Source organism: Haliotis rufescens, unplaced genomic scaffold (genome assembly GCF_023055435.1).
Source record: "Haliotis rufescens isolate VD_foot unplaced genomic scaffold, xgHalRufe1.0.p SCAF_1, whole genome shotgun sequence".
NCBI classification, from domain to species: domain Eukaryota; kingdom Metazoa; phylum Mollusca; class Gastropoda; order Lepetellida; family Haliotidae; genus Haliotis; species Haliotis rufescens.
The window spans coordinates 46463661-46484202 of NW_025963779.1; the positions used below are offsets into that span (position 1 = coordinate 46463661).

A 20542-nucleotide genomic window follows, 5' to 3' on the forward strand; every position below is an offset into this window, starting at 1 on the left:
ACCCCAGGACCGGCATATCCCTCTCACAGCTACACAGTCCGGGTCCATAAGACCCCATGACATTGTCATCTTACCCGGGTCTCCATGACCCCAGGGTGTCAACCCGGGTCACTTCGACCCCAGGGTCTCTTAGGCAACCGAGGCAGCCCCCATGTTGTGCCAAATGTTTATGTAAATATCTGTATGTAATAAAACTTCCTGCCATGTACTACATTTCATGTTGTTTGTGGCACAAAATGGTAATTGGATATTTTAGTTTGTGCAACAACAACAGTACTTACGCGTTCATATTTAATATACCAATTACAGGTCAATCACCTCATTACGTTTATATTCAACACGATTTCTTAACTCTGTCACCCGAATGTGCTTTTTATGCCGTCTGGATCATGTTACAGTAATTACATCCCACAATGCACTTCTAAACAGTCTGCGCATGCCCAGTAAGACGGACATGACGTCACAGTGTTTACCTTTATTAACCCTGCAGCCCCGCACGAGGTTACTTTCTACATTGTCGCAAGCCACTCAACTGCGTTACCCTCCAGCCACCCCTTAGCTCCTTCTGTCTTTCATGGCTTCATGTATTCATGAGCATCATGAACGTGGTTTCTTGTGGATTCGCTAGTACTAATGTATTGGCATGCATTCCATGGCATTTTATCAGGCGCCTATATATATATATATATATTGTGTATATACCTTATCTCCTGGGGCTGCCTCGGCGTCATAAGCCACTCCATACTCTGAGCATGGAAGGCTTGTGGCCCCCAAAGAACTTACGCTATTTCGGTACTGTCCGGTCAGCATGACCAGTACAGGCTTAACTCTAGGGATCGTCCGGGTCATCGGACCCCAGGACCGGCATATCCCTCTCACAGCTACACAGTCCGGGTCCATAAGACCCCATGACATTGTCATCTTACCCGGGTCTCCATGACCCCAGGGTGTCAACCCGGGTCACTTCGACCCCAGGGTCTCTTAGGCAACCGAGGCAGCCCTTACTTATTTAATATTTACTTAAAATATAGATGGATATTGTATTACTAGGGTATTTTGGTACTTATTTAATATTTACTTAAAATATAGATGGATATTGTATAACCAGGGTATTTTGGTACTTATTTACGGTAATATTTACTTAAAATATAGATGGATATTGTATAAGCAGGGTATTTTGGTACTTATTTAATATTTACTTAAAATATAGAAGGATATTGTATAACCAGGGTATTTTGGTACTTGTTTAATATTTACTTAAAATATAGATGGAGATGAGAGAAGGGACTGTACAGGGTGAGGGCATCACCCACAGGGTAAATGATTATTGATTTTGCTTCTCTTAGTGATAGAGATAACTTTTTCATTAGTAAAATGAAATTAGTAGAATCTAGTCTTGCAATATAAGTATCAGAGGGGAAATGAATGGATGGAACAAATTGTCAGTCTTGAGATGATCGAATATTTTTTAGTACTACTGCTTGATTGGAATGTCTGATTAACATGATTAAGTATCTTTTCGGTGCCTTCCACTCTGACAGAGTGTTAGGTTTTTGTCATAAAGAGGTTGAATTATGAGTATGTTATTATGAGTACATGTATATCGGTTGACCAATGAGTTAGGAAATTAGCTGAAGGTTTGGTTAAGAAGGGCTTGATAGAAAAACTGATTGGAACGGAAATTGGGGTTCATATGGAGGTGAGCATTAAGACTCATTTCACATGACGTCAAATATTATTTCGGTGGGAGGAGCAAAAATTAGTATTTAGTGAGTTGTCCGGGAGTGGTGCGGGGATTCGGAAGCTAAAGGCTGAACAGAGCGGTTCTCTCTGTAGATTGGAATTCCGGGTCAGAAAAGTGGTAAAGTTAGTCGTTGATCAGAAAAGCTATCAGGCTCTTCATACATCACCTAGGTATGTGTTGTGTTTAAGTAAGACAGGCCACAAGAAGGTAACTGAGGACCTTGTGTATATTTGCTATAACTTCTGTCTTCAATAAATGGACTGGAGCACCCAAGTTGACTTGTGATTTGAGAGCTACATCATCCCAAGGACCAAAGAGTGGTTAACCAGAGAGAGTGACCAAAGGTAGAAGGGTACAGTACCCGACACCTAAGGTTGCACTTGACCTTTCACACATTTCATGTTGCAGATGTGTTGAGATACAGGACAACACATGATTTAGCATTACCGTATTCGACCCATTAAGCGCCCAGGGGGCTTAAAAATAGACAGAAGGGGTGGGCGCTTATTGGGACCAATTCAGAGTCAAATTGGCATAAATTCATCAGTAAGCCTTACCGTATTTTCTTGAGAATAGTGCGCACTTTTTTTCCAAAAAACACAGCTCTGTAGAAGGGGGTGCGCATTATACACGAATTAATGAGTTTTGATGTTTTTTCCCCCATGGAAAGACATTACTGTGAGCACATAACACCGGAAATACCATGTCAACAAATCCATACTGAAGTTTGCAACTTATTCATGTAATTACACTGTCTGGCTATAAAAAGTGTTTTTTGTATATCTGGACTTTTGTTTGTAACTTATTTCATTAATTTTATTCAAAATTCCTTTTAATATTGTTTTAATTAATTTCGGCGAAATCGTGTGTGAAGCAATCAGAAGATCGCACAACTCACCGTTATTAACAGCAACCACGGTCAGATTACCGCTATTGACGCCTTGAAACGAACTTTAGTTGACAGAGAATGGATACATATATCATAAATGCCATACTTTGATTCGTTAAAAGTCAGATTTGTTTTTGTTGGACGATTCTGTGTCAACATGTAATTCTCGCGATCATGCGATCACTTGCACGGGAGCCTTGACGGTGACTGGTCAGACTGGTTCCATGTAAAAAATAATACCCGGCAATAGCGATCAGCTGCTTCGCTTAGGGTTATTATTATTTTAAATATGTTTAGTAAAAGCTGCATCTAAATTAACAAGATATTGGAATATATTATTCCTGATAAAAAAATAGGTTCAGATACAACTTTTGCCGATCCTTGCATTTAAAATACTGTAAAGTTATATCATTGGGTGTGTCTTGACCAAATCACCGGTAGATTCCAAGAAAACGTGTGTACAGCTGATTGCTGTGTCCGGCTTAGTTTAGGAGAAAATGCACAAGGTAATCTTAATCCCTGGATATAAAACAATGCACATAGTCTTATCAAGTTTATACATGTATTTTTCTTATTGCTGTTATCTTATTTCAATAAATTTGGTACAGTGGGCATGGTGCAGTCGGGGGCTTTGGTTTAACACCATGCTGGTGTGTGTACGATACTCTGGCTGACTGCCTGCCTGAGACATTCTACCCAGAACTTTTTTGGAAACACTTTCTATACTAATAGAAGAGGTGCAGTGCAAATTTTAATTTTGATATGTGTATTTTCGGCAAACATATGATTTCTTTCATGTTTTGAATGAAGATTTATGTTTTCAACATTTGTGTGACCTATAACTTGAAAACAATACATGGATTCTTTTCCAATTTGGAGTAGTTTCTATGCCCATAGGAGAAGTGCAGTGGAAAGTTTGATTTTGATAAGTGTATTTTCTGAGAAAATTATGTTTTTTTATGTTTTGAACTTTGAAAAATGAATGAGTTGAGGTAACCCTTGTTCATTTCAGTGTTAATAGCTTGTCTGCCTATGTATGATCAAAGAGCATCATGGTATTGCAGTCCATGCCACCTTCCCAGTTTTAGCAGTTTTAACAGTTTAATGACTTGGACGGGTGGAGGTAGCGCTGCTGAGACTTTTTTTCAGACATCAAATTATTATTTGGGGGAAGGCAACCATTTTCTTATGCCAGAAATAGGTCCCTTTCCTTGTCATTTTATTATATTTGTGTCATTGTTTTATTCTGTTACCAAGGCACAAGGAGAGACCATGGATACAGTTGAAGATCATCCCTGTGATAAGTTCTTCTGACTCTTCATTTAAGGACTCAAAAGGCTCCTCAAACACTCAGCCCAAGTTCACCTAAACCAGAATTCTATTGTCATTTTGTTGCTGTCATCATATTTTTTAATGGATCAAGGAAATGGATCATAGGACATCTGATGCATGAACTATTTTGCTTGTCTCAGTGTTGCTTTCAATGCTGAATGTATGGGGTAAGGCCAAGAAAAATTAAATGTTTCAATTTTTGCCGGGCTTATTGTCTGATAGTTTTTATTTGAAAACTCGTGGGAAAATCATATATCGTTTAATAGTGTTGAAATATTTGTGAACCATTTGCACATAGTCTTGAAAATTGTTTTGGAAAGTAAATATTATATCACCAAATTGTACACGTAATTAAAAAAATATGATTTTTTCTTGGCCATATTTCAAACTATATATGCCGAGGTACCCTGCCAGAAGAGAGCGCATTTCATTGACATGCTCTTTCATGGATAGAGTTCAGAGTGAATTCAGCTTGCAGAATCTATTGCTTGTTACCTGATGTCTTAACTACATTGGTACAAACATTACAGGCTGCCTGGGAGGTAGTCAGGAATAAAACAGGCATAATCTAACGTATGGCCAACGTTATTTTGACTGGCGACCCTAAGTTTGGCCAACGTTGGCTAAATATTGCTGGGTTAACATTGTTACAACATTGGCAAAGAAATGTTGGCCCAACAATGTTCATGCAGCTAACGTTGACCCAACGTTGGGTCGGCGGTCAAAATGACATTGGGCCAACGTTGATAGCCAACGCTTGTCCAATGTAAGTGATAATGTTGGCCCAATGTTAACCCAACGTCTGACTGCTATCTGGGTGGCCAGTACAGATACATTTACTGTAACCTTGACTTATGCCAGTACTGTCTAGTTGTGAAGGAACACTGGCCACTACAGATACATTTACTGTAACCTTGACTTCTGCCAGTACTGTCTAGTTATGAAGGAACACTGGCCACTACAAGATACATTTACTGTAACCTTGACTTCTGCCAGTACTGTCTAGTTATGAAGGAACACTGGCCACTGCAGATACATTTACTGTAACCTTGACTTCTGCCAGTACTGTCTAGTTATGAAGGAACACTGGCTACTACAGATACATTTACTGTAACCTTGACTTCTGCCAGTACTGTCTAGTTATGAAGGACCACTGGCCACTACAAGATACATTTACTGTAACCTTGACTTCTGCCAGTACTGTCTAGTTGTGAAGGAACACTGGCCACTACAGATACATTTACTGTAACCTTGACTTCTGCCAGTACTGTCTAGTTATGAAGGACCACTGGCCACTACAAGATACATTTACTGTAACCTTGACTTCTGCCAGTACTGTCTAGTTATGCAGGAACACTGGCCACTACAGATACATTTACTGTAACCTTGACCACTGCAAGTACTGTCTAGTTATGCAGGAACACTGGCCACTGCAGATACATTTACTGTAACCTTGACTTCTGCCAGTACTGTCTAGTTATGAAGGAACACTGGCTACTACAGATACATTTACTGTAACCTTGACTTCTGCCAGTACTGTCTAGTTATGAAGGAACACTGGCCACTACAAGATACATTTACTGTAACCTTGACCACTGCCAGTACTGTCTAGTTATGCAGGAACACTGGCCACTACAGATACATTTACTGTAACCTTGACCACTGCCAGTACTGTCTAGTTATGCAGGAACACTGGCCAGTACAGATACATTTACTGCAACCTTGACTTCTGCCTGTACTGTCTAGTTATGCAGGAACACTGGCCACTACAGATACATTTACTGTTACCTTGACCACTGCCAGTACTGTCTAGTTATGCAGGAACACTGGCCACTACAGATACATTTACTGTAACCTTGACCACTTCCAGTACTGTCTAGTTATGCAGGAACACTGGCCACTACAGATACATTTACTGTAACCTTGACCACTACCAGTACTGTCTAGTTATGCAGGAACACTGGCCACTACAGATACATTTACTGCAACCTTGACTTCTGCCAGTACTGTCTATTTATGCAGGAACACTGGCTTCTACAGATACATTTACTGTAACCTTGACCACTGCCAGTACTGTCTAGTTATGCAGGAACACTGGCCACTACAGATACATTTACTGTAACCTTGACCACTTCCAGTACTGTCTAGTTATGCAGGAACACCTATTGACTGAAATACCATACAACTGATAAGTACTGAAGAATAGACTTGATTGTCATCATAATTAACGTTACAACAAATCCATGAAATAACTGAAACACTCTACCACCAAAACAACATCTTTTATACTTTTCACTGCAATTTTACAAAACAATGTAAAATTCCTTGGTGCACTTTCACTCTGCTACATCAATGTGTATCTAATGTTCTCAAACACATTAAAAACTTCTCTATTCCTCAAAGAAAATTGTTGTTTTTCTGTGGGATTAGGCAGTGAAGCATGCCCAATCCACAGATTAAGCAAACAGGGTCATAGTTCACAAGAATGTTCTGTTCTTTAATGATAACCATAGACGTACATCCTTTAAAGGAGTCACGACAAAGAAGTATTTCATGGCTATCTGAGCAAGTGGTACTTGGTAAAATGTCTTCAACACATCTGGCACAATCATGTATTTCGATCTTACTATGTCACACAAGACTTTGTCAACATTTGGCATCAGAGAGGACTGGGGAATACTATAGTGTATTTCCTCCTTTAGGCTTGCTCAAAAGGAAGGATAGATTGAGATAGTCAGCTGTGGCTTGGCAAATACTGCTACGGCCTCAAATCATGTATTAGTATAAGGACGACTTGTGAAATGGTCTTTCAGGCCAGGTGAGCTAAGAATGGAGAAATCCTTTTGCTTAAGAAATCACAAAACATACCTGAAAGTCTTTGTTGACATAACTAAGTCTCCATTCATCTGAACATTCCTTAGAACGGCCAAACTCTGTTTCAGGTAGAAATGCTTGCCACCCATCCTCCATCACTTCAAAGCTAGCTCGATAGAAGAAAGGGTATTTCAGCGTCATGTCATCTGCAAGATAAGAAAAATCACTGTGGATATATTGATATCTGTACCATTCTGTTGGTAGGTTATTCATGACAGAACTGTCTGATCATGATATTTGTTATGCCACAATGGTAGACATGGGAGGAAGGAGTGCCAGGTCCTCACTCGGGCCAACATCTGTCCTGGGAGATGACACCATGGTGCCTGTGAACCTTGGCAATCTTTTCTTTCTAGCCGCTGTCCTGCTTAAAATGTAATTTCATCGTCTGTAGATTGATAATCAGAATTGTTGTCTATGTCTAAATAGTGACATCAATAATATGTTAAATAAATTATTATGATGAAATAAAGTTTTAATTTACCAAAGCAGACTTGTTTTTGTCCATTGCCGAAGATAGAAAGCAACTGATTTTGTTATATCTTATATTTAAGCATCAACAACACAACACTTAAATATGAATTGAACATTAATTACAAAAGATTTGGCATGTAAAATGGGGGCCGACTCAGTTCGATAATGATTGGTCTCTTGTTGACATGCTGACCCAGACAGGAACATTTGTGTCCTGGGGTAGTCCATGACCCAGGCAGGAACATTTGTGTCCTGGGGTAGTCCATGACCCAGGCAGGAACATTTGTGTCCTGGGGTAGTCCATGACCCAGACAGGAACATTTGTGTCCTGGGGTAGTCCATGACCCGGACAGGAACATTTGTGTCCTGGGGTAGTCCATGACCCAGGCAGGAACATTTGTGTCCTGGGGTAGTCCATGACCCAGACAGGAACATTTGTGTCCTGGGGTAGTCCATGACCCAGACAGGAACATTTGTGTCCTGGGGTAGTCCATGACCCAGGCAGGAACATTTGTGTCCTGGGGTAGTCCATGACCCAGACAGGAACATTTGTGTCCTGGGGTAGTCCATGACGCGGACAGGAACATTTGTGTCCTGGGGAAGTCCATGACCCAGGCAGGAACATTTGTGTCCTGGGGTAGTCCATGACCCAGACAGGAACATTTGTGTCCTGGGGTAGTCCATGACCCAGGCAGGAACATTTGTGTCCTGGGGTAGTCCATGACCCAGGAAGGAACATTTGTGTCCTGGGGTAGTCCATGACCCAGGAAGGAACATTTGTGTCCTGGGGAAGTCCATGACCCAGGCAGGAACATTTGTGTCCTGGGGTAGTCCATGACCCAGACAGGAACATTTGTGTCCTGGGGTAGTCCATGACCCAGGCAGGAACATTTGTGTCCTGGGGTAGTCCATGACCCAGGCAGGAACATTTGTGTCCTGGGGTAGTCCATGACCCAGGAAGGAACATTTGTGTCCTGGGGTAGTCCATGACCCGGGCAGGAACATTTGTGTCCTGGGGTAGTCCATGACCCGGGCAGGAACATTTGTGTCCTGGGGTAGTCCATGACCCGGACAGGAACATTTGTGTCCTGGGGTAGTCCATGACCCAGACAGGAACATTTGTGTCCTGGGGAAGTCCATGACCCAGGCAGGAACATTTGTGTCCTGGGGTAGTCCATGACCCAGGAAGGAACATTTGTGTCCTGGGGTAGTCCATGACCCGGGCAGGATCATTTGTGTCCTGGGGTAGTCCATGACCCGGACAGGAACATTTGTGTCCTGGGGTAGTCCATGACCCGGGCAGGAAGATTTGTGTCCTGGGGTAGTCCATGACCCGGACAGGAAGATTTGTGTCCTGGGGTAGTCCATGACCCAGGCAGGAACATTTGTGTCCTGGGGTAGTCCATGACCCAGGCAGGAACATTTGTGTCCTGGGGTAGTCCATGACCCAGGAAGGAACATTTGTGTCCTGGGGTAGTCCATGACCCAGGAAGGAACATTTGTGTCCTGGGGAAGTCCATGACCCAGGCAGGAACATTTGTGTCCTGGGGTAGTCCATGACCCAGACAGGAACATTTGTGTCCTGGGGTAGTCCATGACCCAGGCAGGAACATTTGTGTCCTGGGGTAGTCCATGACCCAGGCAGGAACATTTGTGTCCTGGGGTAGTCCATGACCCAGGAAGGAACATTTGTGTCCTGGGGTAGTCCATGACCCGGGCAGGAACATTTGTGTCCTGGGGTAGTCCATGACCCGGGCAGGAACATTTGTGTCCTGGGGTAGTCCATGACCCGGACAGGAACATTTGTGTCCTGGGGTAGTCCATGACCCAGACAGGAACATTTGTGTCCTGGGGAAGTCCATGACCCAGGCAGGAACATTTGTGTCCTGGGGTAGTCCATGACCCAGGAAGGAACATTTGTGTCCTGGGGTAGTCCATGACCCGGGCAGGATCATTTGTGTCCTGGGGTAGTCCATGACCCGGACAGGAACATTTGTGTCCTGGGGTAGTCCATGACCCGGGCAGGAAGATTTGTGTCCTGGGGTAGTCCATGACCCGGACAGGAAGATTTGTGTCCTGGGGTAGTCCATGACCCAGGCAGGAACATTTGTGTCCTGGGGTAGTCCATGACCCAGGCAGGAACATTTGTGTCCTGGGGTAGTCCATGACCCAGGAAGGAACATTTGTGTCCTGGGGTAGTCCATGACCCAGGCAGGAACATTTGTGTCCTGGGGTAGTCCATGACCCGGGCAGGAAAATTTGTGTCCTGGGGTAGTCCATGACCCGGGCAGGAACATTTGTGTCCTGGGGTAGTCCATGACCCGGACAGGAAGATTTGTGTCCTGGGGTAGTCCATGACCCAGGCAGGAACATTTGTGTCCTGGGGTAGTCCATGACCCGGGCAGGAACATTTGTGTCCTGGGGTAGTCCATGACCCGGACAGGAAGATTTGTGTCCTGGGGTAGTCCATGACCCGGGCAGGAACATTTGTGTCCTGGGGTAGTCCATGACCCGGGCAGGAAGATTTGTGTTCTGGGGTAGTCCTTACATTATTGGGTTCGGGTGATTGGTGATTTAGTTTTTAGTTTTTATTTTATTCGGTGAGTTCTTTTAGATGGAGGTTAAAGAGGAAGAAGGGAAGATCGGTTAATTTTAGATTGAAAGCTACTTTGTGGAAGGATTTCATGCTAGCTTTTGGTGAGTTTTGACTATGCATGTATGCTAGGAGTAAGGTGAGGTTATTTAGGTTTTGGGTATTGGCTGGTTGGGGAGTTTGGTTTGTTTTAGTTGGAGTAGTGTCTATTGTTTCCTCAGTAGTGGAGAAATCTTCGTCATCGGTTAGATTAGGTTTAGCTGATTGAGTTTCCATGGGGGAGGCATGTGATGTGGAGGATTGTGAAGGTGTTTGCGGGATGGGTGTAGCTGATGATTTCTTAGTGTTTGTGTTTTGTTGTTGTGCTTGCTTGTGGGAGAGTGTTGTTGCCATATGGGCTGTAGGGTGCTTGGATGAGGGTCGTGTTGTGGTGGTCATTTTGAGGTTTGTTTTGCATGCGGGGGTTGATGTTTTGGCTATGTGAGATGTGGGAGGGTTCGTGGTTGGTTGAGCGGCTGCTTGTGTGTGTGAGGTGAGTGCGGTTTCTCGGTAGGGGCCCCAGACAGAGCTGTCGGTTAAGGGTGTGGTGTTTCTTTGTGGGATGGTGTTTGGGTGTGGTGTAGGTAGGAGTGGTTTAGATGCAGGTGTAGCAAATTTTCGCGTTTGGATTTTAGCTGTGTCTTTGTTTATGTGTTTGTTGGCCTGCTGGGTGAGTGTGTGTCTGTATGGGCATTGGTTTGAAAGTGAAGTGTGTTGGGTGGATTTGCAGTGGATGCACCAGGGTGTGCATGTGCCTGGGCAGTCTGTTTGTGCGCATTTTTTACATTTAGTTTTACGGTATGTGCATTGGGAGGCAGTGTGGTTGTATTTGAGGCACTTTGAACATTGCTTAACCTGCTTTATATAGGGTTTGACTTCTAAGTTGGTGTGGGCCCTGAAGGATATGTGTTTGGGGGCTTCAGGGAATTTAGCAGTCTTTTTGAAGTTGATTATGACAATGGAGGTTGGGACCGTTTTTCCGTTTCTAGTTGAGGTTATTCTACGCGTGCTGGTGATTAGTGGTTGAGGGTTTTGGTCTTGATTTATGTTAGCTTCTAGAGAGTATAATTGTAAATCCTCAGTTGTTTCCCTTGGGTTAACCCTAATTACGCCTCGTGTATATTGTTGCCAATTAGGTGTTTGTTTGATTACTGTGACGTGGAATATTTGAGTTATTTTATTTGCTGCGTTGTAAGATTCCGTGTATAAGTGCACACACAAACCTTATATTTGCAATAAAAATATGTTTATCTTGCAGGGTTTCTTCTAAGATGATTGGTCACGTGCGTAACTCCAGCACACGTGGCCATTTTGTGTTTACACGGTACGACACCAAAGTGGTGCTTGTAAAATAAAATTAATTTATGAGGTAATAACATAAGAGACAATGGTGAGTAATTTAATCGCCAATAAACTATGTTGTAACTAACTAGGCTTATGTTTGCTTCACACTCAGCATGTTTATTCCACAATCACTTATACACACGTCTCCAACAGTTGTTAATACAACTGTAAAAACAACGAGAATTGATTTCAGCTTCACTGGTTGTCACATGTTAGGTCACATGTGCAATATGCAAATGCTTACCAGTACTTCCGGCTCTCTACTCACGGATGTTGATTGTTTTTCCGTGTCAGCTGGATCGAGGCGAGGGTAATTTCAACTTTATTTGCAGAAATTATTAAACCTTATTCAAGGAAAACAGATACAAATCATGTTTATGTATGGAAATAGTTATTGGAACAGTTATTTAGGACGAAATGCGAAGTATTATTGTCAAATGCTGGGCTGGCTATGGAACGCCGGTTGACATTGCCAGTGGAAGCTGAAAGTAAAACGCCTGGAAAAAAACGTGAGATCTTCGACTCCGTGTATAAGACGACACCCCTTCTTAACCCCCTCATTCTAGGTACGAAAAACTCGCCTTATACACAGCGATATACGGTACTCAGCTATAAATAGCACTGACTGGCTGTTCAGCTATATCGAGCTGACTGGCTGACTGTTGTCTATTTTCAGCTAATCTATGAATAGCGATGACAACTATGACTCACCAGTGGAGATCCGATTTGCCTTTTAGACAAAAGATATGATAGGTGTATAACCATGAATCTGTGCATATATACACTCATGGGGAAACCAATTCAATGTAACCGACGGTGTGTGGGTGTTTACTGTGGTACCCATTCTTATTACATCACACAAGAATATAAAAATTAAGTTTGTTCTGTATGTGGGATTGGGGTCAAAGCTCGTTATTGTTTATGTAAGAAACACGGCGCTGATAGGGTCAGGAAGCAGATTATTTACGCTAGGAAGAGAGATTACATCAACGAGAGGAATAGGTTGGGGAGATTACGTATTTAGATATGGAAATATAACCATTTAGACATTTGACTCATTTTGTATATACCATTAAATCACAATGGTTTTTGTCAGAGAGTTGAAGGCTTTGGCAAAATAACGTGGTCTACATGGATATTCTCGAATGAGAAAAGCTGAATTGAATGATTTACTCGGTTTGGAATACAACAAACCCCAGACTGTTAGAGAACTCAAAGCTAAAGCGAAAAAAAAAGTGGGCTGGGAGGTTATTCTCGAATGAGAAAAGCTGAATTGATCGCTTTACTAGATAATAATAAATCAGTGTTGATAAACCCACTGTTGTTGATAATAATGAGTTAAAATTTGTACCCACAGCTGGCGTTGGTAAATATCTAAGAGGTTGGAAGATGGATATTAATTCCAACATGGATGTTAATGATGTTAAACCCATCATATCCAGCAAAATTAACGAGGATTTAAATAGTATAAAATACCAGCTGACGGTTAAAATGTCATTGAGTAAAAGTAATGCAGACGATAGCACTGAATATACCGAACCTTATTTCCTGAGCAATCAAGAAGTTATAACAGAATCGGATACTATAAGTGCATCATTAGATACATCAATTCAGAGGATACAGGAAACTTTAGAACGCTGGACTAACAGAGGTTCGGGTTGGGTTGTGGATAAAATGGATAGTTTATATTTAGATATAGCAAATTATATGCCTTTCAAAGGTGGATCTTATATAGATCTACCCTCGTATTATAAAAAGGAAAAAGCCATAATTAATGTAAAAAATAAAGGCGATGACTGTGTTTAAGAATGATGATAAGATCTGCATTGTTCCCCATAGAAAAAACATCCGGATAGATCTTCGAGCTATCCCCAAAACGATGGACTCAACTTTGTTGGTATAGAAGATTTTGTAAACACGGTCGTGCCGCCAGATTTATCGGGCAGCCGTGTGTGGGGCTTGGACAGTAGCCGCCCGATTTTTCGGGCAGCTGGGTACTGGGACACGGTTTATGCTGCCCGATAAATCGGGCAGTCGGGGCGAAAGGGTTAATAGCAGGTGTTGCTTTCCTGGATAATACCAAGGAAGTGGAGCCGTGGTCAATGGTAGAAGAACCTCTACATCTAGTAGTATGTTGAGAACATAATCGTACTTGAGGAAGCGACAGTTCTTCAAAAATCAATTCAGTCTCCAGTCTACGGGGATATCGACAATTTGGACGGCTGGGGGCGGGACTGTCGTGACTGTCCAACATCTCAGTGTTTACCCCTCTTATCACCTCCCCTACTGTGGTATTTACCACGCCGGGACTGATAAGTGCCTTGAGGTTTCCCTCTGCCACGCTCTTTCCTTATCGTGTGGAAGAAACAAGGTGTCAGACTGATGAACTTCATTAGTTATGGAAATATCAAAACTTTTTCCTTGGTATATATCGTGGGGCCCGTAAGTATATTTGCCATATTGCTTGTTTCCTTAACCAATCCTTGGCCACATCTTTAGATACCTTAGCCGCTGCAGCTACTTTCTGTATTGACCCTTTACCTTTCCAATATCCTTGCGGGCTATGGTAAATTTTATCCATTATTAATTAATTTTGATGTTCCTGCAATTAACTATTCAGATAAGGTTAGATCAAATGATCATCATCACATAAAACTTAAGGCCTCCATGGAAGCATTATCAGGCTCTGGACCTAGTCCAGGGTGGGGTGCCCCAACACCCCCATCGCCTATACTACTCCTGGATCCATTCCCATGGTTCTCGCAATCTTAAATTCCCCGCGCTTGATTTTCAATAGCCAAGTCGATTTGCTGCGCTACTCAGTCTAATGGACTCATCAGAATGCCAGTGACAAACCAGCCTCAATGTGAAGTTGGCAATATCAACATGTTCATTATGATAGTTTGCAAACAATTTGCCATTGAAAGATTGACTGACACACAAAACAAAATCCTCAAAAATCTTTTGATGGAAAGGATGTCTTCATGGCCATAAAAACTAGCAGTGGCAAGTCCCTTACCCATTTCCTTTTCCTCATCTCAATGTTTGATTGGTCTGGAGAAATAGAGGATGAGTATTGAGTCAATATTCACATGAGAAATTACCTATGTTTGAGAGTTGCTCTACTGAGCTGGATACACTTATGCAGTCATCTGCAGTTGGAATGTCGAGCTGTACAACACCAAAGTCTTTACATCTGAGGTAGAGACTTCCACCAGAACCACTAAGTTTCTTCTCAATACTGTCAACAGCACTGTGAAGAAGCTGGAAACATAGAAACACAATGTTGTGGTGAGATTATTTTTCGGAACATTAATAATTGTCTTGTTAGAAAGAAAAACAGTAACCTTGACCAGATGTACATACAGTCATCAGCTAACACACTACCAGGCCATTTCCCTACAAGAACCAGTTTACACGACACTTGGTGTCAACCGGGGTACATAAAAAGTAATACACATGGGAAGGATCATGAATAAAATATACATGTGGAGGGTCATTGAAAAGTATGACAAGCATTAGGGGAAGATCCATATTTTCATTACATTAGTGCATCAAAAACCTTGGACACCCCCACCTCCTGTAATAAATGACTGGTCCCTACTTTAATGGATGATCGAGTGATGATGGATGCATGATGCAACACAATCAGCTTTTCATGCCATGCAGTTGAGATAATCACCCAATGACATTTACTTTCTATCTAAAACCTACCCAAAGTTCTTCTCGTTGGTCTTTGCGAGAAGACAAAATAAGATGATGGCCTGTAACACATAGTGTGCCCTCCACAGAGCCCTCAAATGGTCTCCTCATTATCACACCATCAACCATTGGGATCTTGATGAAGTCTGCGAATTCCATTCTGTAAAACTAAAGTTACGAGGTATGTCAACAGATTAAAGGTACAATAAGAAATACCATATTCAACGTAATAAGCACCCAGAGCGCTCTTACAATTAGAAATAGGGGGCTCTTATTAGAACATAATGGTGGTGAAAGAGTTGAAAGATCGTAAATTTCGTAGTTTATACTGACAGCCTGAAATGATACAAAAGAAAAGTCTCTGCATATTATACACGACAGATATCTTTTTCAAGAATTTAATTGCCCGTAATTAAGGGTGCATATAACACACAAGTGCGTATTATACACAAATAAAAAAGTCTTGTGTACATTGATCCATCGGAAGGGTGCTAATTGGGATTGATCACTAGCCAATATATTAACAAATATTGCCGTGGGCACTTATTACGTCGAATACGGTACTTTCTGATCTCATCAGATTCCTCATTCGTGTGGACATGAATAATGAGAAGCATGTGTGTGACCTCTGACAAATAAAAACTGACTAAAAACTGTTTGAATATTACATCCAAAACTGACAAAAATGTCCTCAGACAACCCAACAAAACAGACAAAAACAAACTCATGTAGGACTATGATTCAGGTGAGATAAGAACAGTGCCATGACAGTGCAGCTCACATGGACATACAGTCCAAGTTGGAAATGTCAACAAAGACAGGCATTTCACATAAATTCACCATATTTTTTGTTGACACCACTTCCACTATCGTATGTGAGAATGTCGTCAAGTAGTATAGACAATGACAGTTCTGGACCACTTCCACTGGAACCAGTTTTATATACCTATACTGCTACTACAGAGGGAATTTGTTATGCAAAAATGATGATGCGATCAACGATCGTCATGATTCGTATTAAAAGAAACATCAATATTAATAAATAATGGATAAAATTTACTACAGCCCATGAGGATATTGGAAAGGTATAGGAGCAATTAAAAAATTAGCCACTGCAGCTAAGGTATCTAAAGATGTGGCCAAGGATTGGCTAAAGAAACAAGCGAAGTTTGATATTTTTTCTAAGTTCTTCATTCATTTTACTAGGAGACCAGACTATATATTATAGACTTATGTAAGCATTCATTTAAATGTGATCCAACGACAGGAAACAATCTATTTTTAATCTCCAACCAGTTCTTTGGTTTTGGCACGGAATAATTGGCGCACTTGTTGTCTCCCCTGTTCTATGAACTTTTTTTTCTCGTCTTCGCTAATACCACTGGTCTTACGAGAATTGGATCGAATCTCCAGCTCATTGCATTGTATTTGGTTAGTTCTGACAACACAAAACGAAACTCCTCCTCTGATATCTTACAATCAGCAAGTGCTGTTGAAATATGATCCTCAATGCTGTTCAACTTTGCTTCGGCGAGTATCTGAATATTATCATGCTTTAATGCTTTCTTTTGCAACTTACGAGAAATAAATTTTAGCGCTATTCCGGCCAGTCCTGAGACTCCGGCTGCTACTTCCATACCAAGTACGATAGGCGCAGCGATTATAGTTGATAATAAACCAACACCGGCTACACCGAGTCCCATGCCAGCTGTTACAAGCGCAGTGTCAACTCCGTCGAGAGCATTAACAGCTCTGCGATACTTTTTATACAATCCAAGTCTCAACTCCCGCTCCTTATCTATTCGATGTTTTATGTCGCTTATTTGATGTAATCAAAATCCATCAACAGTATCCATCTTTTCAGATGCTTCATCGAGCACCGGATATAAACTCATAATGTATGTTATTATATCATATAATAGTCTTTAATTGATCTTGCTTAAATGTTTTGAGAGAATACATCAACCTTATTAAATGTATATTACACGGCATAAACATCTTAGTAAGAGAAATGCTTTCACCCTTATTAATTTGGACCCCTTCAAGGTTCTACTACACCAAATCAGAACCAGTTTGGACAGTGCAGTTTTCGTAGGGAGCCTTCAGTGCAGATCGAGAAATATCGGCAGGCTGTGATTGGAGGATATTCTGTAAGATTTTTATGTCTTTCAAATGTACATCCATCCAGTTATTAAAACTGACCATGTTTTTCTATATTTAGTACTGTCTTTTTCAACATGATGACTTATGCTGAATGTGACCACAGCTATTTTCAAGTAGGTGACATTTGGTGCGAAACTAGGGGTGGTGTGTTTAGCTTCCTGTACTCGGAAAAGGAGCTGGCTAAGCTAGTCATTTTTTATTTTTTTATTGCTGCTCTAAGGCCAAACTGTGCAGGTACAGGTAATAGCTGTTGAATGCTTGGTTATTTAAAAAAAATATATAACGTTACTATAGAAGTCCATGGGAAAACATTTGGTTGTGTGTAACCTCAAGGGTTGCAACCAACGGGTGATACTCCCATATAAATAATACTACAACGTTAACGCTCGTGTTTCTTGAGCCATTTAATTGATAGACCTGGTAATATCTCGAAGGCATCTTCCGATGCATCCCCAAACAAGACTTCAATAATAAGTGTAGAAAGATCAGGTATAGCACTCAAGTTCTGTTTTATATCATTGAATTCAGTAACCAAATTTAAACTAACATTTTTTAATGCTGGACGACTCAATAACATATGACCTGGGTTTTCTGGTAGGGGAGCGACTAACACACTTTTTCATTTTGATGGGATATGAGCCCCGAGTACAATCCCACTATCTATTATCTTAGTTAATTGATGTCCCTTACCCATCATCACATATGGTGGGGAAATGACGATATTCAGTAGCCACTCAAATTTTTCTTCGACCATAGTCCATTTATTATCATCATTGCGAGTAAGATTGTATGAAGTGTTTTTATTGAGTCTACTAACGTTGACATCACTTAAATCTCCTACATTACCTGTGAATACAACTTCTTTCTGTTTGTATACATTATCTTGTAAGTGTAAAGCGTATAACTTGCCATCCTTCTGTGTCTCCAAGATCGGAAAGCGTAATTGTATTACATTGTCTAAGGTTATGCGCTTCAGGGCCTGATGAATCAACCATTATTTATAATATTGAGTGTTACACTCAAGTATCCTATATGCACAGGTTGATGTTTTACATCTAATACAGAAATTCTGAGATCTGAAATAATGCCCCGCTTTAACTTTTTATATTGTAATGATGAGAAAGATTCCGTTCTATCACTTTTGTATTTTTCATCTTTGATTGGAATAGCTCATAGCAGAGTTGAAGGACTTTCGAGTTGAATATTTTCCGTTGTACTGATCTGATCAAGATGGATGCATAACTCTTATAGGGAACTAAATCGGGTAATTTAACTCCATGCAATGTTTCGTTGGGTTGTGTTACTTCTTTTTGTCCAGAAAATCCAAGTGTATTTGATAAGTACGGGAGAAGAGTTCCACCCTTTTCTCCAGAGTTTAAAATCAGCATCCCATTCGACTCATTTTGTGTGAGACTAGCTCCCCAAGGCTTAAAAATTTCATCAGAGTGAGCATTCGCTGTAATACCCACCAGGTATAATGATGGTTTTGATTATTTTTTTGTTTTCAATTAGTATTGCCGCATTATTTTTTCTCACAGCACTTATATTGGTCCACCGTGGGTAATACGTTACATCACATAGAGCGACTTCAAGTTGCCCAGCCGAGTTATCGATAGCATGAAGCAGTTGAATAGACTGGCCATTTTGTTATTCCTGGGAGTGTAACAGTATATATTAAATATACAAAGATACTATATCATAACTTAAATATGAAATCAACTTACATTATAAACCTCCAGTGACGTCATCCTATTGTTCTCTGGTCGGGTTAAATCTCATAAACAGTGACGCTGTAATGTCCCTGGGATTTTATATAATATCCCCGGGATTTTATAGGATATGCAAGTCATATTTGCTATATAATGTGTTATAATATCTGATGGATTTTATATAATGTCCTGGTTATTTTATTTATACAACTTCGGTTCAGATTGTAACATGTAATGAAATGTAAAATCAAATGACAAATATTTTCTTTATATTCCCGAGGACCGAACACGCAACCACAAGACTACAGAGGCGCTGATCAATCACAATGTTTTTAGGATGTCCTTTTCAAGATCCGTATGCCAGCAACAGATATTTTACGCCCTAATGTTCATGGAAAGTATGTTCGAAACATAAAAATGTTTATAAATGTTGTTTTAAGTTTCTTTTTTCAGTTCATAAGTTAGATAAAACACTTCCCCTCGGGTTGTTAGTGATATTTAAAACCCTTTCCCTTTGGAAAATTCCTTGGGGCAAGCCCCTCGGGATGCGGGTTTTAGATATCATAACAACCCTCGGACAGGTTTTATCCTATACTTACGAATCAGTCAATTTTAGTAAGTGCCTCTGGTGCTAAGTTTTTCATTCATTTCCCTAATATCTTTGAAAAATACAGGGTCACGGTATACTTAAAGAAATCAGTGCCCCATTACCACAGGATCGAGCATGGAATACATCAAATAATCCATACAATAGGTTTGCGTATGAATGTATTTGTCAGGAATTTAATATTTCTACATGTAAAGATTGGCGTATTAAAGGACTTAACCATGGTCTAGGTCCGTACAGTGGACAAAAATGATCATTCGATCCATTTAAGTTGTGACAGAAAAACAATCTTTTTGTAAGAATGCATAATCTTTATCATGGCTGGGAACTTTCGAGTAACAATTGGAGAGGAGATCTTATGAGCTTTAAGAATGGTTTAGCTTATATTGTTACAAGTTTTGTGCAACAAAACGATACAGCAAACGCTTGGAATGAATTTCTTTATGATAAAACAGAAAATAATTTTACTAACCCAGGAGTTGTAAGAGTTAATGAATCAATAAGAACTTATGTATGGGCAATTCTTGGTGCACAATCGCAAACACGAACAGGAATAATTGGTTCTGGGACAGAGCTCGATGAGCAAAAACAGTTTGTCGCAAACGTAGAGGATGCTATTAATTCACCAGTTGACATACCATCTTCTATAAAACGTTATCAAATTGAATTACAGTACACTCAATCCAAAGTAGACTACGTTTAAGCGCCGGGACTATACATGTCTCCGAGTAATATGGAACTTAAGATCGGTCAAGTGATCGGTTATAATAATAAAATTGTTATTGCTACCGATCAACAAAAACCAGGTATAAATTCAGATGTTAACACCGAATTAAAAACGCAAACAAACACAGGCGAAACGGGAATAGTAAAACCACAGTCACCGAAACAGCCATCTACTGACGCACAACCACAAGTGCCGCCACATATTGCTGCTAAAAATCTACATATCGATGAAAAAACAGCACTTATTGTAGGTGGAGTCGCGGCTGGTTTACTCATGATTTGGATAAATAGTCTTTAATGGATACGTACAACAGCCCGGCAATTGCTACGATCAGTGCCAACAAGT

General features: G+C 40.8%; 1 protein-coding gene across 1 annotated transcript in view; it reads right to left on the reverse strand.

Moving 5' to 3' along the window:
• LOC124136473 (myotubularin-related protein 9-like) overlaps positions 1-20542 on the reverse strand; it is a 225149-nt gene that overhangs the window by 154544 nt on the left and 50063 nt on the right. The window contains exons 2-4 of the mRNA XM_046502392.2: positions 15004-15159; positions 14394-14553; positions 6834-6985 (exon numbers count right to left, since the gene is read on the reverse strand). Coding sequence (XP_046358348.1) covers positions 6834-6985; positions 14394-14553; positions 15004-15150 — 459 coding nt within the window. The 5' untranslated portion in view covers positions 15151-15159. The remainder of the gene's footprint in view (positions 1-6833; positions 6986-14393; positions 14554-15003; positions 15160-20542) is intronic.